Raw genomic sequence first — 19239 nt, 5'->3', positions numbered from 1 at the left:
GGCTTCGGGAAGGCGCCGGCTTCCCGGGGCACTCCAGGCGGAGCGGGAGGACGCGGTGGCATTGCAGCGGCGGGCAGACGGAGCGCAGCGCCGCTCTCCTTCGGCTCCCGCGGGGGCGGCGCGGCGGGTCCGCTGGGAGGTAGGCGGTGCGCAGGAGGGGCCTGGGCGGGCCGGGGCCAGGGAGCTTAGTTCGCGGGCCGAGCCGGGCGTGGAAAGAGACGGCCACAGTCCGGCAAAGGGCGGCGCAGGGCGAGTCAGGGCGCCCCCCCAGATGTTGCGCCCGGTGCGGCCGGCCCCCCCTGCACCCCCCACGCTACGCCACTGCCAGTCTCAATTGTAATCATAAGGCAAGGACTACCCATATCCCTCATTTTATATCCAAGCATGTGATTACTGTTTCTTAAACAAAAATGTTTGCATATATGTCTCTCTTGAATTGTATAATTTTCTATCCATTTTTCTAATCAATCAAACCAGAAAATGTTCTCTCTCAGAACACATTCCTTGCAATTAGCAGTTTTTCAGAAGAGGACTTTTCCATCCCTTGTAACAAAGCACAGCCTCTTAGTAAATCCTGCCTTCCAACCAGGTCTCACTTAATTCCACTAGCAAACTCCTCCTTGTAGTCCTTTCACATATATAGTGCTTAACCCAGCTGCTTTATATTCCTTCTATATCTCTGCTTAATTATCACAATACATTCAAACACATGCAACAGGCAATTAACAGTTCTCAAGATATTCTTCTTGCAATCAGCAACCATTCACAGCTGAACAAACACTTCTTCAGAACTATTTTCTCTTCCTTCAGTCGTGTCTGATTTCTCAGAAACTTCCTGGACAAGGTCTGCGGTTTTCTTCGCAAGGTTTTTTTAGAATTGGTTTGCCATTGCCTCCTTCCTAGGGCTGGCCTGAGGTCACTCAGTTGGCTTTGTGCCTAAGACTAAAACTCTCAGTGTCCCGTTTTGTAGCCTGATGGTTTAATTGCACCTTCTCTATTCACTCTCTTATCTTTGGCTCGTCTTCCTGTTGAGATCTTGCTAAACTTATTTACTACTCTTTTTAGCATGACTACTATTCTGTATAATGATAAGGCTGCCTTTTAAGCAAATTCAAAATATGATAAAGGAATGCCGATGCCAGGGCTTTTTCATATATGACAAGCACAAATAATTGAAAATCTCTACTATTCTTACTGCTTTCCTAAGGCCAGTGGGTAGTTGGCCATAACCTTTCAGATTACTGCCCTTAACTGGAATGCCAGTTTACGAATCGCTGCATGGTTGTTTGAATATTTCTAAAAAAGCAGGATGCACACATATCTGATCTTTCTTTGGGTATGTTTAAATTCCAGGCTCTCAGGCATAGAGCCTTATTTAGTTCCTCTTCTGTGATCCTATTCTGTGACCATTTTTGTTCCATTTTCTGCAGCATCAAATGAATTTTTTTAAACCAAGAGTTTATTTTAGCATGTTAAATATTCCTGCTCTTTGATCAAAGTGACTCCTCAAATATTGCTCAAATTAAAAAGGTTTAAAGATTCCCCCTGTTCAGTTGTGACCAATTCAAGGGGGTGGTGCAACACATTTCCGATTCTCAGCTGAGGGAACCTTTCTCTCTGAGAGACCTCAGCCAGCAGGAAACTACGGATCACAGTAACTTTCCCTCAAAGTGATACATATTTACAGTATCTACTTGTATTTTGCATGCTTTCGAACTGCTAGATTGGCAAGAGCTGAGGTAGGTAACGGGAGCTCACCCCATCACGCAATCTCAACTCTCAATCTCAACCTGGACTGTCGGTATGCCAGCTGACAATCTCAACATCTTTAAACATTGAGCCATACGAACTGCAGTTCATCAAGAATTAGAAAACAAATAGGTCCTATATTTTTCTACTTGCTACAGTTATTTTTAGTTTGTTTCTTTACATTGCATGCTTTATGATTTAATCTTTATTTTGTTAACCACTCAGGGAGAATGACTCATGCCAGCAATATGAGAATTCTATGAGGCTTAGCTTAATAGTATGTAACACTGGAAAGAAAAATTAAAAGCAACTCTGCTGGTAAATATAAATATTCATCCAATCAGTTCATTAAATATTTAGGATATTTAGCTTTGCTATTTTCCTTATTAATATAAGGAAAAAAGATAAAAACCTATAAACTTCACCTAGCTAAGGATTTGTCCATTTTCAGAAATAAGAGTTTCAGTTAAATCCCTTAAGGGTATATATATTTACCTTCAACATTTTTTTCATAGCAATCAGAATAGTTCAGCAGCAGAGAAGTGACATCTTTAAGTACATCCTAGTGATTTAATGCTAGACATTTAGTAAAGATTTATCAGACTTTGCTATGTCCCCCCAAAACCCTTTTGCAGAAACAAGCAAATATATAACCAGCAGACAGTGGGTAGCTAGCTCCCTATTTCAAACCTCTAACATGAATGTGTAATTTTTTTGCTCTTAAGTAACAGAATGCTTAATTAGTAAAATTATATACAAAAATGGAGGACAGTTCACACTGAACTGAAATAGCAAGCACATCAGTCAAGGATAAAGACAAAATACATTTGAAAAACTACAATGTTCTCTTGGACATAATCTGCTAGTTCAGACTAAATCACAACAATAACTTTGAATAACAAAGTTATCACTAAATGTAAGTGCTCTTCCTCTGTGCAGAAGGAATGAAACAAAGGTGGTTTTCTTCCCCTCAGTTATAAAGGAAAGCCATTATTTTTATGGTTTTATATGGGATCCATCCATGCTGTTTTATTGCATGCCATGATGCTCTTGGAATCCATCAACATGACATAATTTAAGATTTGATTTGCAATTTACTGTGCTTTGATCTTGCAACATAATCAATTTGTTTTTAAAACACAGATTGGCAATTTGTGGCGCTTCAAACATTGTTGGATTCCATGAGCTTTAACTAACAAAAGTAAATGGTGAGAGATAACAAGTATCACTACCTCACAACACTTGGAGGATCACCTTCATCCCATAGCTATTTTTGCTGTAAATAAGCACTTCTATAAAAACACAATTCAAAGTCCATTAGTGCAGGGGTCCCCACCCTCCTGGCTGTGGCCCACTACCAGCCCGTGGCCTATTCAGAATTGGGCCACCTGAGTCCCTGGCTGGAGTGTGTGTCCCTGTGCTCAGCATGCGCAAATGGCGGACTGGTGGGCACACAGTCCAGTTCCTCTCCTCCCCAAGCCGGACCGCCAAGCTGCAAAGATTGGGGGACCGATTCATGAATGGAATAGCATTGGGTTTAGTATACTCTAGAAATTAACAAGAATAAGAAAAATGTTTTTGGCTTTGCAAAGGAAATAAAAACATAGCAAAAGACAAAGCTATGCATTTGTTTTCATATATACTAATCTAGGGCTTTACTCTCTAAAAGGTGTTTCAGATTCATGGTTTACCTAATCTTAACAGGACTTGATTTAATAATACCTGGATCAGCTACTAAAATATAGAATGTTGCAAGGATGTTATTCTATTATTTGTGAATTGACATTTTAAACCAAATCTTCAGATTACTTCTGGCAGACTACAGCTTCAGAAGAACTTATTAACCACAACGTTAATACAGTGAGAAGGACAGAAATTAGCACCTTTCTTCTGCAAATGTATTTCAGATCTCACTTTTCAAAGCAAAATTAAATATTAAATAGAATATTTTAAAAGATCTTCTATTCTACCAGCTATTTCAGACTCAATAAACATATTATAATGTCTATTTCTTTGTACTCAAAACTGAATTTTCAAACTTCATATAAGCTTCATATGTTAATGTAAATTTGTGTTTATTATGAAAGGAAAACATAATTTTTTGACAAATATGTTCCCTATCTTGATTTTTTCACCTACAATACAACATTTTTAACTAATTTAATTTAATTTAACTAATCTATACAGATCATTTTCTAAGTATATATTCCAGTTTAAGATTACATGAACATGTAATTTTAAGCAATGTTTGCTTGGGCACCAAAATGTATTCACCCATCCTATAGTTTGTAAACCATGCTTTGTTCTTTGGGAAAGGTTCTGACATGACACATTAAGAAAATGTCTGAAGAGGTTTAAGCCAGTAACTGGCTGTTTTTGTTGCTGCTAAAAAATAATTCCTGCATATTGGCAATTCTTGTTATATGAATGACTACCATTAATAAGCTTTGCCTGAAGGAGCAGCTACTAACAATATTAATCAACTACCCAGCCAGAATGATTAAAGTTCTAGATGTAAAATCACACTAAAATATTTTGTCTAAAAATGAAATTTGCTTTCAATATGTTTCATCACATTTTCATTTCTTGGAGTGTGTACTATACCACATTTTGATTAATTTTTACAATAGGTTTTCTACCTCTTTAATGGTCTTGGGTGGCTGCATACCTCTAATCTGATTATAACTATTATTTATATGCATCAAGGTGATCAGGTCAACTCTGACGATAAACATTTTGGAATTGTATCATTTAGATACTTTATTTATGTATTTTTCTTACATTTATTTGCCACATTTTCCATCATGAGGCTATCATAGATGGCTTACTACAATAAAAAAGAACAAATTAAAAAAGTATAAACAAAACAGAAGTAAAATAATAGAACAATGAAATAACAATGAAAAAGAGAATGAGAATACATCAGTATGATAATAAGCCACTCCCACCCAGTCACATGGCCGGCAAGCCACTCCCACAAAGGAGGCCACACCCACAGAGTAGGTTCCAAAAATTTTTGAAACCCACCACTGTCCTCAAGATATAGTGGACCATAATTCCTAGCCTTTCCATCCAGCAACCTAAGACATATGTGAGACAGGAGGTTGCTCTAAGCAAAAATAATATATAAAAGCATGCATTACTCTACCTGCAAGCTATTTCAATGGACTAATTCACTATGCAGATCAGCCATGTTTTATTTCCTACATCAAATCAGGCAACAGGAATTTTTGGATTTATAAAGTAGTTTCTCTGATTTCAGATATAAATATAAATTTTTCTTCCATATGCCTTTGTAACTATTAGGTATATTTTGAAGCATTAAATATATTGGTTTTGAAGGATAAGTAGCAGAAGTGCTTTTAAATTGTAGATTACAAAAGGGAAGCTACTTAATTCTTACAGTAAAAGCTATCGCTTTCTATTAGTGTCACTGAAATTAAAAATGTTGAGGCACTGCCAATCAGAAAAATCAGACTGCAGAGAACAGCAACAAAGATGATTAGAGGGCTGACGACTGAAACATATGACAAATACTTGCTGGAACTGGGTATGTCTAGCCTAACAAAGAGAAGGATGAGCAGTGACATGATAGCAATCTTTCAATATCTGAGGGGCTGTCACAGAAGGGATTGACTTATTCTCCAAAGAATCTGAGGGCAGGACAAGAAGCGATGTGTGGAAACGTATCAAGGAGAGATCAAACCTAGAACTAAGGCGAAATTTCCTGATAATAAGAACAATTAATCAGTGGAATGGTTTGCTCTAGAGAAGTTGTGGGTGCTTCATCACTGCAAGATTTTAAGAAGTGGTTGGATGGCCATTTGTCCAGAATGGAATAGGGATTCCTGATTGAGCAGGGGTTTGGTTCCTATTCTGTATTAGACATTGATCTAGAAAATTTCATCATAGACACTATCACACCATTGCTCAACTTCAGGAAGATACACAAATTTTCAATTAATGCATATGTCACAAGATATCTCTTACTAAGAACAATGATCATGAGGCACCAATTTTTTAAATTTTATTTTAGTCAAATAATCCATCTTCCATTAAACAGTCTGGGTACAAATGTGCAATAACAGTTAAAATTTACAATCATATTCATTATTTAATCTATTCTTAGCTTAATACTAACACATTAAATATCTGATACTTTACATCCTCTTCTTAGTTCGCTTAACTCTATTAGCTCTATTAACTATTTTCTATATTTTACTCATTTACTTTTTATATCTAATTTTTATATTTATCCTCTAACCATCAATAAAATGTTTCCCATATCACATAATAACCACTTTGTTCTTTCTCTTTAATTGCCAGTGTTAATCTATTCATTTCTGCATGTTCTAATATTTTCCTGATCATATTCTCCTCTGCAGGAATCTCTTCACTTTTCCAGTTTTGTGCAAATACAATTCTAGCTGTGGTTATTACAAGAATAATCAATTATACATTTTCTTTACTATAAGTTTCTGGTAAGATCCCAACAGTATATTTCAGGTTTCGATATTTCAGGTTTCAAGGCCACTGTAACTCTGAACAATTGTTAAAAGACTGATCAGGGACTTCCTTTATTCAACTTCTAGTGTTAGATGTTATAAAATTATTTTATATGTGTAATATATAAGATCAGAAGAGATTGATGCCATACAAGCATAAACATAACCATTAAAATAGAAATCAAACATAATGCACTCACCTGTATAACCTCTATCCCCCTTTTCCTGAGGAAACAAAAAGGAAAAAAAATATTAGAGAAATACACAACCAGTTATAAATGTAATAACAGTAAAACAGTATTTGGGATTATTTTACCCCTGAATGTTTAAATTTCTAATTCAGCAAAAGAAATCCTTTGCTAATTTAAAACTTTTCTGGTACATTTCTAAACTATTTACTAATTTGTGAACAAGTTCTATTAAAGTTAATGGCATTTGGTTTTGAGCAAAGTTTTGATTAGAAGAAGTTGTATAACTCAGCAGAATTACAATTCAAGCATTTTACAATCCCAATTTCCAAAACAAAATATAATAAATGCATCAGGATAAAGCAAAACAGCTTTTTTCAACTTCAAGGTCTGTTTAAACTATAATTTGGTAGTACAATTAGCATAATATATTCTATACTTTACTATACTATACTATATTATACTATACTATACTACTATACTGTACGGTACTGTACTGTACTACACTGTACTATACTATACTATACCTATTACTATACACTACACTACTATACACACTATTATACTATACCATACAATAGTATACTCAAACTATACTATATACCAGCGATGGCGAACCTTTTTTGGTTCGCGTGCCATAAGTGGGGGGAGCACAGGGGGGTCGTGTGCAGGCATGCCGCACCCATAATGCAATGAGTAACCCCCCCCCAGTACGCATGGCGCACTAGAGGGGTGACCCCCCTCCATTTTTGCATGCTTTTTTCGCCCTCCCCAGGCTCCAGAGGCTTTATAGGAGAATGGGGAGGGTGAAAACAGCCTCCCCCGCCACCGCGGAAGTCCTCCGGAGGCTTCAGGGACCTTCAGGAGGCTTCCCTGAAGCCTCTGAAGCAGTCAAAATGACCCTCCGAGCAAACCGGAAGTGACTTCTGGTTTGCTCGGAGAGTCGTTTTAAGCGCTCCGAAGGCTTCAGGGACCTTCAAGAGGCTTCCCTGAAGCCTCCGGAGCAGTCAAAACGATCCTCTGAGCAAACAGGAAGTCCGTTCCCAAACTTCCGATTTGCTCATAGTCCGTTTTTTTGCACTCCGGAGGCTTCAGGGAAGCTCATGAGGCCTCCGTTGGGCCTCGGGGGGGGGGGGGCGAGGGAGGCTCTTTTCGCCCTCCCCAGGCTCCTATAAAGCCTCTGGAGCCTGGGGTGGGCGAAAAATGGCTTTAAAAAGGGTGAACTCAGCTGGCCAGCGCGCGCCTGCGCGCTGCCCAGCTGACAGGGCAGTGCCTTGCATGTCCTGACAAATGGCTCTGCGTGCCACCTGTGGCAAGTGTGCCATGGGTTCGCCATCACTGCTATATACTATACTACACTACATTATATACTACATACTATACTATATGTACTATACTGTATATTAAACTTGTATAATTAGTAGAGAAAAGGGATAAGCAACCATGGGCTGCACTTATTCAAGACACAATGTTATTTCCCCTATTTCTACCAAAAGTATGCTGTCCTATACCCTACCTATCACTACAATGTTGTGAACAAAAGCTGGGAATTGGATCACACTAAATGTTACTTTGAGAATTGAAAATTGAGTGATATATAAATCTACAAAATAAGTAGGTTGCCCTTAAAAAAAACTCTATAAAATATAGCCCACTGAGTATCCATTGTAACCATCAAACCTCAAATTCTTTTTTTCTTAAAAACAGACATCAATTGCCAAAGAGTTCCATGTGGAAAATAAAAAATACATCTCCTTTATGGGGAAAACCCTCAGTTTTTATAATTGGAAAACACTTTACAATTGGAATACTTATGACAACATGAAAATCTCATAGAATCTTTTCGGTATCTTTTTCTGTTTTCACACACATAAAACTTAAAAGAGAAAATATATTGTTCTGAAAAATATGGTTGATGAGAATGAACAAAATTTTTAAATAGTTATTTCATTAGACTTAGTAATGCTTTGAATCAGCTTAAAAGTGATGATCAAAATCATGTTTGTATTTAAGAAAGAACTAAAAAAAAGACTATGGTATTCACTTTTAGTTAAAGTTAAATAAGAAAAATGGCATTAAACAATAATGAATGTAATTGAACAATAACAATAGTGCCAAGAGAACAATTTAAGAAATTAAACTCTACAGTTTTTAGTGAGCACTTCAATCATTGTAGCACATCTACACACACTTCTTATCAATTTCCATTTATCCAATAATCTATGTATTATTTCAGGAACATATTTACTGAAAAACCTGGGATAAGAATATTTTTGGATTGTGTGCTATGATTGCAGCAACTGTTGCAACTTATTATAGCAAATACATGTATTTCCAGGATTGCAAGGCTGTAATAGAAACCTTCAATATGAAACTTCCCTGCTGTGGCCACATGATCCTGGAAACATACATGGCTGCTTTAATGAATTGGGAGTCAGGTGATATATTTGTTAGTGGGGGTTCTAAAACACCTCTTCCATGTCAAATTTAAAGCCTTATATGGAACCCAACAAATATTTGAGGCATCATCTAGTTATAATTACTTTAAGAAATTATATTTTCATAGATTCTTCCATACATTATCTCAAGCTTATATTTGATATTCTTAAAAAATCAAATTGGCAATTAGGCAAAATGTAATCAATTCCAGAAATTCATATACTTTTCCCAAAAGCAGCTCAAAAGCAACTGAGAAGGAATGTGCAGGAGTTAGTAAAACTATAAGAGGAGTAAATATTCCATGTTAGAAATATGAAATGATCAAAGGGAAATAGCAGCATAACAGCCAAAGAATGTGCTCTAGGGAAGAAACAAACCAACTAAAGTCAGGCAAACTTACTCTGATTTTTTTAAATTGTATGACATATTTTATGCTTCAGTGAGTGTTAATCAAGCATGTGAATGTTGTTTTTCTTTTTTGACTTTTGAACTGAAAAGAGGTGGACCATGATATTATTTTACTAGGGACCATAGTTTAGTGATGTTTTTATTGCAAAAACGTTCAAGTAATCTTGCACTGCATTGATTCTCTGAATATTTCCTTAAAGATGGATCAAGCAGCAAGTGACACAATAATTCAGGGACTTGATAACTCTAAATGTCAGAGTCTGAATAAAGCAGTTTCATCTTTTCTACAGTCTTTGTTCTAGAAATGTTGATATTGAGATTTAATCAGAAACAAGGTTTTATTAAAATATACTGGTTATATTTTAATATCTTATTATTATTAAGATTGGTTTATTTACTTGTATCCCACCTTTATTTTTTTATAAATAACTCAAGGCGACAAACATGCTACTAATACTCCTTCGTCCTCTTATTTTCCCCACATCAGCTCTGTGATAGGAGCCCCAGCTGGGTTTCATGGCTAAGATAGGCAGGACTCCCATTTTCTAGCCTGGTGCCTTTAACCACTACACCAAATATTTATTCAAAGCATTTCTAATATACAAGATCATATGATTACTTAGTTTCTTTCATTTTGTCAAGATTGATAGTGAAAGATGGTCTGACCTTCAACCTAATCAGGATTCTTCAATGCATAACAAAGCACATTCTAAATCCTTTTCCTCTTGAGCTTGTGACACTTGCAGTCTTTCTGTCTTGGATTGGATCAGTGTTTCTCAAACTTGGTGACTTTAAGTCCTGTGGACTTCAACTCCCAGAATCCCCCAGCCAGCATAGCTGGCTGGGGAATTCTGGGAGTTGAAGTCCACAGGACTTAAAGTCGCCAAGTTTGAGAAACACTGGATTAGATTAAAAGGACTCTGGCAGTATAAAGTCAGCAAGGCAAAAACCCTGTTGAAGACTCGGTGTAAGCTGGATAAGAACACCCCCCACCCGACCTCTCAGTTTTTAATTTCAAAGTTTTTCATCAGGCAAAGGAAAGGTTAGGAAAGGGAGATTATAATAGAGACAATAAATTTAGAAAAACAGAACTTGGAACTGTTGTCAAATTTTATAAAGGAGTGAGATTAGTTAAAAGTCTCACAATGAAGCAATAACTTGATATAAAGTCTAAACCACAATCTCGTTGACTGAAGATTTGACTATTTAAAAAGGAAAGTCCATTTTTCTCTTATTAGAGCTTGTTACCTAAACAATGCCAAAAAAGAGCTGATTCATGATAAAGGAGATATGAAAAAACAGAGGAATCTAAATAACTAATCATTCATTGCTTTTGGTAGTGGGATGTTTTGAACTAGAATGATTACTTAGTTTCCTTCATTTGGCAATACATACAGGCACAGAGCCAGTAATACCTTTAAGAGGTTCGTACATTATCTAAGTGGCAGTATTCTATAATTTTATTAATACACTGAATCATTTCAGTGTTCTCCGGCAAATGAAATTAAAATGTTATTTTTTTTTAGAAAACTAGTCCTAAAATAGTCATTCTTGTATTTATTGACTCCAAATTAATTTAATCAACATATTAGATTAAAAGGGCTTTGACAATATAAAGTGAGCAAGGCATATTAAGAGATTCTAAGGAATCTCCTAGAAGAAATAAAAAGTCATGAACTTTGGGAATTTTTATTTACTTGTTTCTTTATAAGGTTTATCTAGCCATCCAACCTGTAAAAAATAACACTGGGCAGTTCACAACATTACTATGATACAATATATTTAGATGCTAAATAGTTTATTGCTTCCTAAACCTATAGGTTTTATTCTTATTTCTTTGTTAAATTTATTTGCTGTCTATCTTGCTGTGGAACTATTCTAGGACGTTTACAATAATAAAAAGGATTACACCAATAAAACGAAAGAAATGAAAAATGTGTAAACAGGTAACAACGAGAATTTCCTAGGAAACAATCAGAATTCAGTCACTGCATAGATCTGGATCATATGAATCAGAATACTGAACTTCAAATCTGAATGGCATTAATTTTAGCTATGAAATTTTGTTACAGAAATGCACAACTCAGAATCTTCTTTCCTTTCAACATAAGGAAAAAATGTACACGGTTACCTCACTCTCCTGCCAACCTGCAGCCGGTCTCTTTCCCCATGTTTAGATTGTGGTCTCCTGTACTGTGTTTAGGTTTAACATGAGGACAATGAGAAGTGCTGGGATTCCTATTTTCCTAAGAACATTCCAGAATTTAATAAACTCAGCATACAAACATGTGAAAGTGTAGGTTCACGCAATGTAGTTTTTTAAAAAAAAGATATATGGAATATTTTATTTTCATTTAAACAGTGCCTAAAGATAAAAGTGATATAACTGAAAAAAATGAGCTTGCAGTGATTTATTCAACAAGAATTAGCATGCATCATTTCTTTCTGTGACCCATGTAGATATAATTTGTGCAGCTTTTTCTAATGGTAGGTTCATGTATTGTAATATAAACAGTGGTAAGAGCACTACTACTAGATCACATGATGAAACTTTGGGGTTCTCAGAAACTTTTTTGGCATCTTGCTTTCTGTGGTCTGGCAAAAGCAAGTTAGTGGTTGTCTGAAATCTTCTTCTCTTAAGGATGATCTTCTGGGCAGTGAAATGATTGACGTACAATTGCTTGACTATCTTTTAGTCTTAAAATCCCTTCCCATACTCATAGGCATATATAGCTTTCTTTCTAAAGGTCTCAGAGAGCTTTTAATATAGACATTGTGGCATCACACCCTTTAACAATGAAAAGCAAATCAAACTAAATGTTTGAAGTTAAAATAAGGTACATGCCTCTCAAATTTTCCCTAAAAATATTTCCAGATTTAAACTACTCTCTGGCTAGCAGTCAATGAAACGTGGGGCTGAGCATGGCCATCAAAATAGTATCTTATTCTGCATACATAACGGCTGCTAAAATCTTGCTTGCTAATTCATACAAATTAAGATTATATGAATGCAAAATAAAATTTACTTTGCAAGCCAAAATAAATCATATCTGTTATGATACAGAGAAATTATTAATTATATGCCTGGATTTATACACTGTGTTAATGGTTTGTGTAATCATTGCTTATTGAGTTAATGACAATTAACTGACCTCACATAATATACTGCCCAGAGTTATACTCAGACTTATTTCTCTGAGATGGGCAGCCATATAAATGTGACTGATTGATTGATAAATCAATAAATAAATTGAAAACTATAAACAAGGGGTTATAAGATACAGAGAGCAAGTTCATTTACCATACAAATGTAATATGATTTTATTGGTTTTTGTTTGGTGTATTCATATGAACAGACTGTAAACAAAGCAACTACACTATACATTATTGACTATTCAAACATCAATGGCTACAGGAGTTTTAGAAAATAAAACAACAAGTTTCCAATGGAAATTACTCTAATTTATATGTAAAAACAAAAGACTAAATTTCCATTTGAGCAGAAGGTAAATTAGGAAAAGATTGTCCTGAACATCATAAAAATGTATTTGAGAATATATTTATGTTACAAGGATTATTGTTTATGATTAATTTATACATGTATAGTATTAATATGTTCATATAAACAATCTGAATCAAAATTTTGAAATGTTTTTGTATTTTTTCTTCTTTTGGTGAATAGAAGCTTTAACAATTTGCGTTTCATGAGAGATATAGAAAAGCCACTACAACTTGTACAGGAAAAGTGCTGAAATTCCATTTGACATCCTTGAAGACCAGTTAGCAAACTTTGCAAAACATACTATACTAAGATTATCTAGCTACAAATATGCAATATGCTGATGAGCACTATACTGGTTGTTATATCAGCACACAGGAAGAGTCTTCTGAACCGGAATCAGTTAATGTTTTTATTTATGCTACTTATACAGCTGTCCATATTACATACAATAATCCTTTAATTATACAGTCACCTAATTACCAACTGACCCAAGGCAGCTTACAAAGTATTATAAGCAATTGCTTGTGTGTGTAATAAATAAACTATTTACAAAAGAACATAACAAGGCATCTCCTTTCTACCTGGACTCTTTCTTTAATCTCAATTTATATTTCCAAGCATCAAAATTAAAATATAACGTCTAAGAATGCTTATGCTGGTCCTGTGATATATGAATGAACTTCTTAGACTGAAAAAAAAAGTTTTCAATTATTTAAACATACTTATAAATGGAAAAGTGGATTATAAATTGAATAAACAAACATGAAGACAAAAAATTATTGATAGCACTATATTAGCTAAATAACAAGAAATTATCTTCTTCCAAATGTGCTGGATTATAACTATTATCACTCTGGTCAACATAACGTTTTGGTTAGTCCTGGAATTTATAATTTTGCCATGCACCTACATAAAAATCAGTCATTTCATTTCATTTCATTTATTAGCACTTATATACCGCCCCCTCTCCCGAAAGGGACTCGGGGCGGTGTACAGTCCGTATTAAAAAACACCAAATAAAATACATGTATGCATAGGAGGAGGATAAAATAGGCCAAAACTGTACAGCTAATAAGTAAACAATATAAAAATTTAAAATATCATACAATTTATACACTATCCCTCTAAAAGCCAGTAAAAAGTATATGCCAGGGGGGTAGACGTTGTAAATTATGCCAAACCAGCCAGTCGGAACAGGTGTGTCTTCAGTTTCTGTCGGAAGGAGCGGAGGTCAGTAGTGGTTCTAATGTCGGGGGGGAGATCATTCCAGAGGGTTGGGCCCATCACAGAGAAGGCCCTACTCCTCGGTGTCGCCCGTTGGCATTGCCTCGTGGACGGCACCAGGAGAAGGCCCTCCCTGTGAGAGCGGATTGGCCGCAGGGATGTGTGCGGGAGGATGCGATCCCGCAGGTAACTAGGCCCTATGCCATGGAGCGCTTTAAAGATGGTAATCAGAACCTTGAACCGCACCCGAAAGACCACAGGTAGCCAGTGCAGCTCGCGCAGGAGAGGTGTTACGTGGGAGTACCTAGTAAGTAAGGATCTGCATCAAGATTGTTACTTTTATATATGGCAACATGGGGTTAGGAATGATCATTGGCTTACCTGAAGGGTCCTTTTCTGTGCGCTGTGGGAGAGTCCAAGCAAGGGTTATATTCTGCCCTGCTGCCAATCCTTCCCAACAACGTCCACAGACAAAAAGTAAGAACAAATCCGATGGAAGTGAGATAATCTCAGGGTGGGATTGGACTCTCCCGCAGCGCATAGAAAAGGACACCTCAGGTAAGCCAATGGTCATTTTCCTGTGCGCTGCTTGGAGAGTCCAAGCAAGGAACACACCCAAGCAAAAAAAAATGTCCAAGGGGGAACAACAAAGAGTAACAACCCAAACCTAATGCGTCTCAGAAACAACGGCCTGTAACACTCTCCTGCCAAAGGCAGCATCTGCGGATGCAAATTTATCCAATTTGTAGTGTCTGACAAATAAGGATGGGGACAGCCAAGTCACCGCTTTGTAGATCTCCTCAACTGATGCCTGAGTGGCCCAGGCCACTGTCGTGGCCGCACTGCGTGTGGAATGTGCAGTCACTCGAGAAGGAACGGGCCTGCCCTGCTGTTCGTAGGCAAGGGAGATGCAAGCCTTGATCCATCTCCCAATGGTAGATGAGGTGACCTTTCGACCCAACAAGGTCGGTTGAAAAGTGACAAACAAGGCCTCTGACCAGCGAAGGGGGGGACGTGCATCTGATGTACCTCTTGACTGCCCTCCGAACATCGAGGGAGTGCAGCCCAAGATGGATTGGAGGGACTGCATTTTGAACTTTTTGTAGGCCACATATTGGTTCAACTTCTTCAAATCTAGTATTGCTCTCCACCACCATCCGAGCTTTTGGGCACTAGGAATAGAACCCCCTGCGTTCTTGCCCTGGGGGAACCGCTTCTATGGCCCTGATCTCCTTGAGGTAATGGATCCCGGCCTCCATGAGGCCCCCCTTGGTGGGACACCTGGGAGTCGGGCAAAGTAGGAACATTGAAAGGAGGAATTGCTGTTCAGAAGATCAGCTGGACGGGAAGTCTGCCTGCGGGAGGAGGACAACCTGCGGTCCGGTTTCCTGGAAACCGAGGGCATCATCTTCTGCTTATCAAGGGCCTCCTCAAATAACTTGCCCCCTTTAAAGGGGGCGTAAGCAATCTTCCACTTCAAACGCATACCCATGTTCCAGTGTCATAGCCATAAGAGCCTACGAGAGGTGACATTAGAAGCCATGGCATGCGAAGCAAACTTTGCAGCATTAAGGGTGACATCTGCAGAATATTCCACCGCGGCTACAATTTTTTTTACGTCGTGTCGCAGTCTAGCGTCCCCTGCCAGGAGCCTAGTGAGTAACTGGCGAAGCCAGGCAATTGTGGCCCTATTAAAGAATGAGGCGGAGGTGGCCGCCTTAATGGCCCAAGCTGCGGCTTGATGGGTCTTGTGGCAAGCCCATTCAGCTCTTTTGTCCTCTGCCTTAAGTCCTTCTAGAAGGTCCGGTGGAAGTACTGAAGAGGAAGTGAGAGCCTGAACTGGAGGATCAACGGAAGGGAGCTTAAGAAGCTCTTCTATGGAAGGATCCACTGAGTAAAGGCATTTGTCATTACTGCCAGGGGTGGCCAGGGTGCCAGGCTGGACCCATTGGCATTGGACCACGTCCTTAAAGAGTTTGGGAGAAGGAACAATTTCCTGGGTGGGAACCTTCTCATCAAACAGACCTTTACTGTGATCCGTAGGATCCGCAGATGCCTGATCCAGAGGCACCGCCACCTCCATGTGAGTGGACACCTTGGCCTTGAACAGGATTAACTTGAATAAGGATGGTTGAAACAATCCAGCAAAGGCTGGTTTATCTGGAATGGGGTTCTCATCATCCGATAAGTCATGACCCCCAACATCCTCATCGTCCCACACCAATTCAGCACTGGCCACCGATGGGGGCGGAGATGAAGGCCTGTGGGGGCGCTGACACTCTCCAGGGTCCTGAGGGGGCTATGGAGCTAGAGGGACCTGAGGAGCTGGAGAGGTCTGAGGAATGGGAGGTGCTGGCTGTGGAACCTGTGGTTGCGCCTCATGCCTTTGGAGGCCCTCAGCTATCCCTTGAGAGATTGCTGTAGCAATGACCTACTTCATTTCTGCTGAGAGGCCTGGACCCAGGTCTACTGGGTGGGTCCCCGCCACAATAGGCCTGAGATTGGAATCCCTCGTCAGAGGAACAGGAGAAAAAGAACCCTCCCTATCAGAAACCAGGTCACACTCAAATAGGTCAGCAGTATCCACGAGGGGGAAGGGGACCTGGACCCCCCTGGAGAGGGAAACCTCTCTGGAAAAACCCCCACTCTCAGGAGGAGGAGGAGGTGGGCACCAACTGGATCCTGACCAGTAGGACTTCCTGGCTGATCTGGCTGATGGACTTGTGCCACTATCTGGGCCTTTGCAAATTCCTTCTCCAGGGCCTTCTGGCACCTGGCTGCATCCTTTTCCTGCGCCTTGGAGGGCTTCTTGGAATAAGTCCTGCTAGCCCTGGTCCCCCCAATGGCTTCCCTTGCAGTCCTGCCTGCCTTCCTAAGATAGGGCCCTGTCAGATTAAAAGAGTAGCCTGCCAGAAGGAGATCCATGGAGATCTCATCTGCCATGGTAGTAAATTGGCTGCTGCGTTCGTTGGGCAGAGGTCTGGCAAGTAGAGTGATTGCTGGTAATCCACTGGGAAGCAGGGCAAGCGTGCGCCAAAAGGACACAAATAAACGCTGCCGGGGAAGAGGATTGTGAAGAAATGCACCAGAGATCGAAAGGCTAGATGTGGAGGGTGGCTGCGGCCAGTGAAACCTCCGAAATAGCCTATATTCTCACCACCTTGAGAGAGTGCTCTGATCGCTGCCCTGCCTCTCTCAAGCCGCCGCGGAGAAGACGCGGCAATTTGCGTAAACGGCGGGAAACTTTGGTGCTCGAAAATGGCCACCATAAGGGGCGGCACAAGATGGCGGCGCCCAGGGAAGCACCACGTTGCCTTCGCTGCGAAGGGAACAGCTGGCTGTTGCTCCGGTTTGAAAGTTCGCCTCTGCTGAAGACTTCGGCGTCTCGCCGCACGGGTCACCTGACGGACTAACCCTGGCGGTAGAGAGCAGCCGGCTAGCAGCTCCCATTGCCCGGTTAATCCCGGGATACCTGGAAAGCCGAACCTCTCTGTCGTAATGCAGAGGTGAATGAAATAATCAATGATGGCTAGAAAGAAAAAAATCTAGGCAAAGGAAAATGAAGATAGGAAGGGAACCTAATGTTTTTAAAAGAATACAGGTAATAAAATGAAGAAAGTCTCTGAGACTATAAAAGACGTCCTGCTGGGCAATGGACTGAATTGAAAAACTGGAGATACAGGGAGACCAGGAGGCGTGGTCAGAAATTTCAATCCAGTCCATTGGGCAGAAGGACAGAATTTAACCCTTGCTTGGACTCTCCAAGCAGCGCACAGGAAAACAGGTGATTATTCCAGGCTATTACTCAGTATGATACAAGTCAAGCTTAAGTATGGACAGAATTGTATAGAAGCAGCCACAGAGTTTCCAAAGTAGATGATTCATTGTACTACAGATACCACATGCTGATGTATTAATAGATCAAATGACTATGGTAAACTCAAAAAATTCAGAAGGGAAATATTGGGGCCAAGATGATAGTGTGCCTCAGTGGAAAATTTCCATTAATTGTAAGGAGTTATAGAGCAATTAGTTTAATATGGTTCAAGGTACTCTGCAAAAATAGCAAATAAGAGCAGTGCATAACTTAAGAGTCATTATCTTTGCCATAAATAGGGTAATTTAGCAGAAATGTGTTTGTCTTTAAAAGTTTTAAATGTCATTTACTGCAAATTAACTCTCATTTGGATAAGCATCCTGGGCATGCCTACCAAATAAACATTACAGAAAGAAATATCACAATAGTATTTAGGAAAAAAGTAGAGCTATTAACTAAAATTCTGTTAGTTAAATCCAGAAAGTCTTCCTTCTGTCTGATTTTGCTTAATGTGACATCTCAGACAGAACTATTACTGGGTTCACTCATATTATCACCAAGTCACATTATGATTTGTTTGGTTTTGGTTCCACATTTTTTATGAATCTGTTCCTTGTGCCTTATAAATTACTTTAAAACATAATATAGTTGACTGAACCAAAACAATATATTGAAGTTTTTGGTTTCTTTTTCCTTTTGGAACAGGTACATTTTGAGAAGAAAATTCAGCAATTATACTTTGCCCATGTAACTTAATAGGAGAGAAACATTTCAGGATGACTATTCATAAATTAGTCTTGAAAGCCCAACTACGTTAACTCGTGATTAATTTATTAATCTAATATTCAGTTAAATGAGAGCTAAAAAGCCATGTGAATTGTGAAGCAGACCCTTCCTTAATATAGTTTAAATAAGATCCAAATTATTGTGATTATGTAAGACTATGCAGAATTTGTTTTAAGTAGTCTTAGTCTACTGTAGACTAAGACAATTTAATCACTGTAGTCTAAGTCAATGATTCTTAAAAGTGTTGTCTATAGAGATCCAAGATGGTCTGCCATAGCTTCCTCATACTCATGAGCCAGAACCTGTGAGCAGCCTCACATCCTGCCTTCCCACATGGCCGTCACAGCCAGGTTTGCATTCAACTTAAAGTCTTAATAATAAAGTTAAATCTCAACTTCAAGTTGGAATATGTAGTGAATGAAGTGCCTGGTAGAAGCAGGAAAAGAACCTCCATAGATCAACTGATAGTGAAGGCACACAGCCTATTGCTGAAAAATAGGAAGATACTCAAATGGGTAGGCGGTATCTTGATGATACAAAGTTTCAACATGCCAATTATAAACTGAAGAAACCTGGCAATCTCTGACCATAGACCGCTTTCAGTGAAGATACCTCCCACAG

General features: G+C 38.8%; 1 protein-coding gene across 1 annotated transcript in view; it reads right to left on the bottom strand.

Annotated features, from left to right (window-relative positions):
* The window catches only part of ITPK1 (inositol-tetrakisphosphate 1-kinase), a 134854-nt gene that overhangs the window by 94733 nt on the left and 20882 nt on the right, over positions 1-19239 (bottom strand). The window contains exon 2 of the mRNA XM_081937055.1: positions 6455-6479. Within this exon, the coding sequence (XP_081793181.1) occupies positions 6455-6479 (25 nt within the window). The remainder of the gene's footprint in view (positions 1-6454; positions 6480-19239) is intronic.

This window comes from Natrix helvetica (assembly GCF_964273705.1).
Source record: "Natrix helvetica genome assembly, chromosome: 1".
Classification (NCBI taxonomy): Eukaryota; Metazoa; Chordata; class Lepidosauria; order Squamata; family Natricidae; genus Natrix; species Natrix helvetica.
The sequence above is the reverse complement of the archived record's forward strand: the minus strand, read 5'-3'. Positions and strand labels throughout refer to the sequence as shown.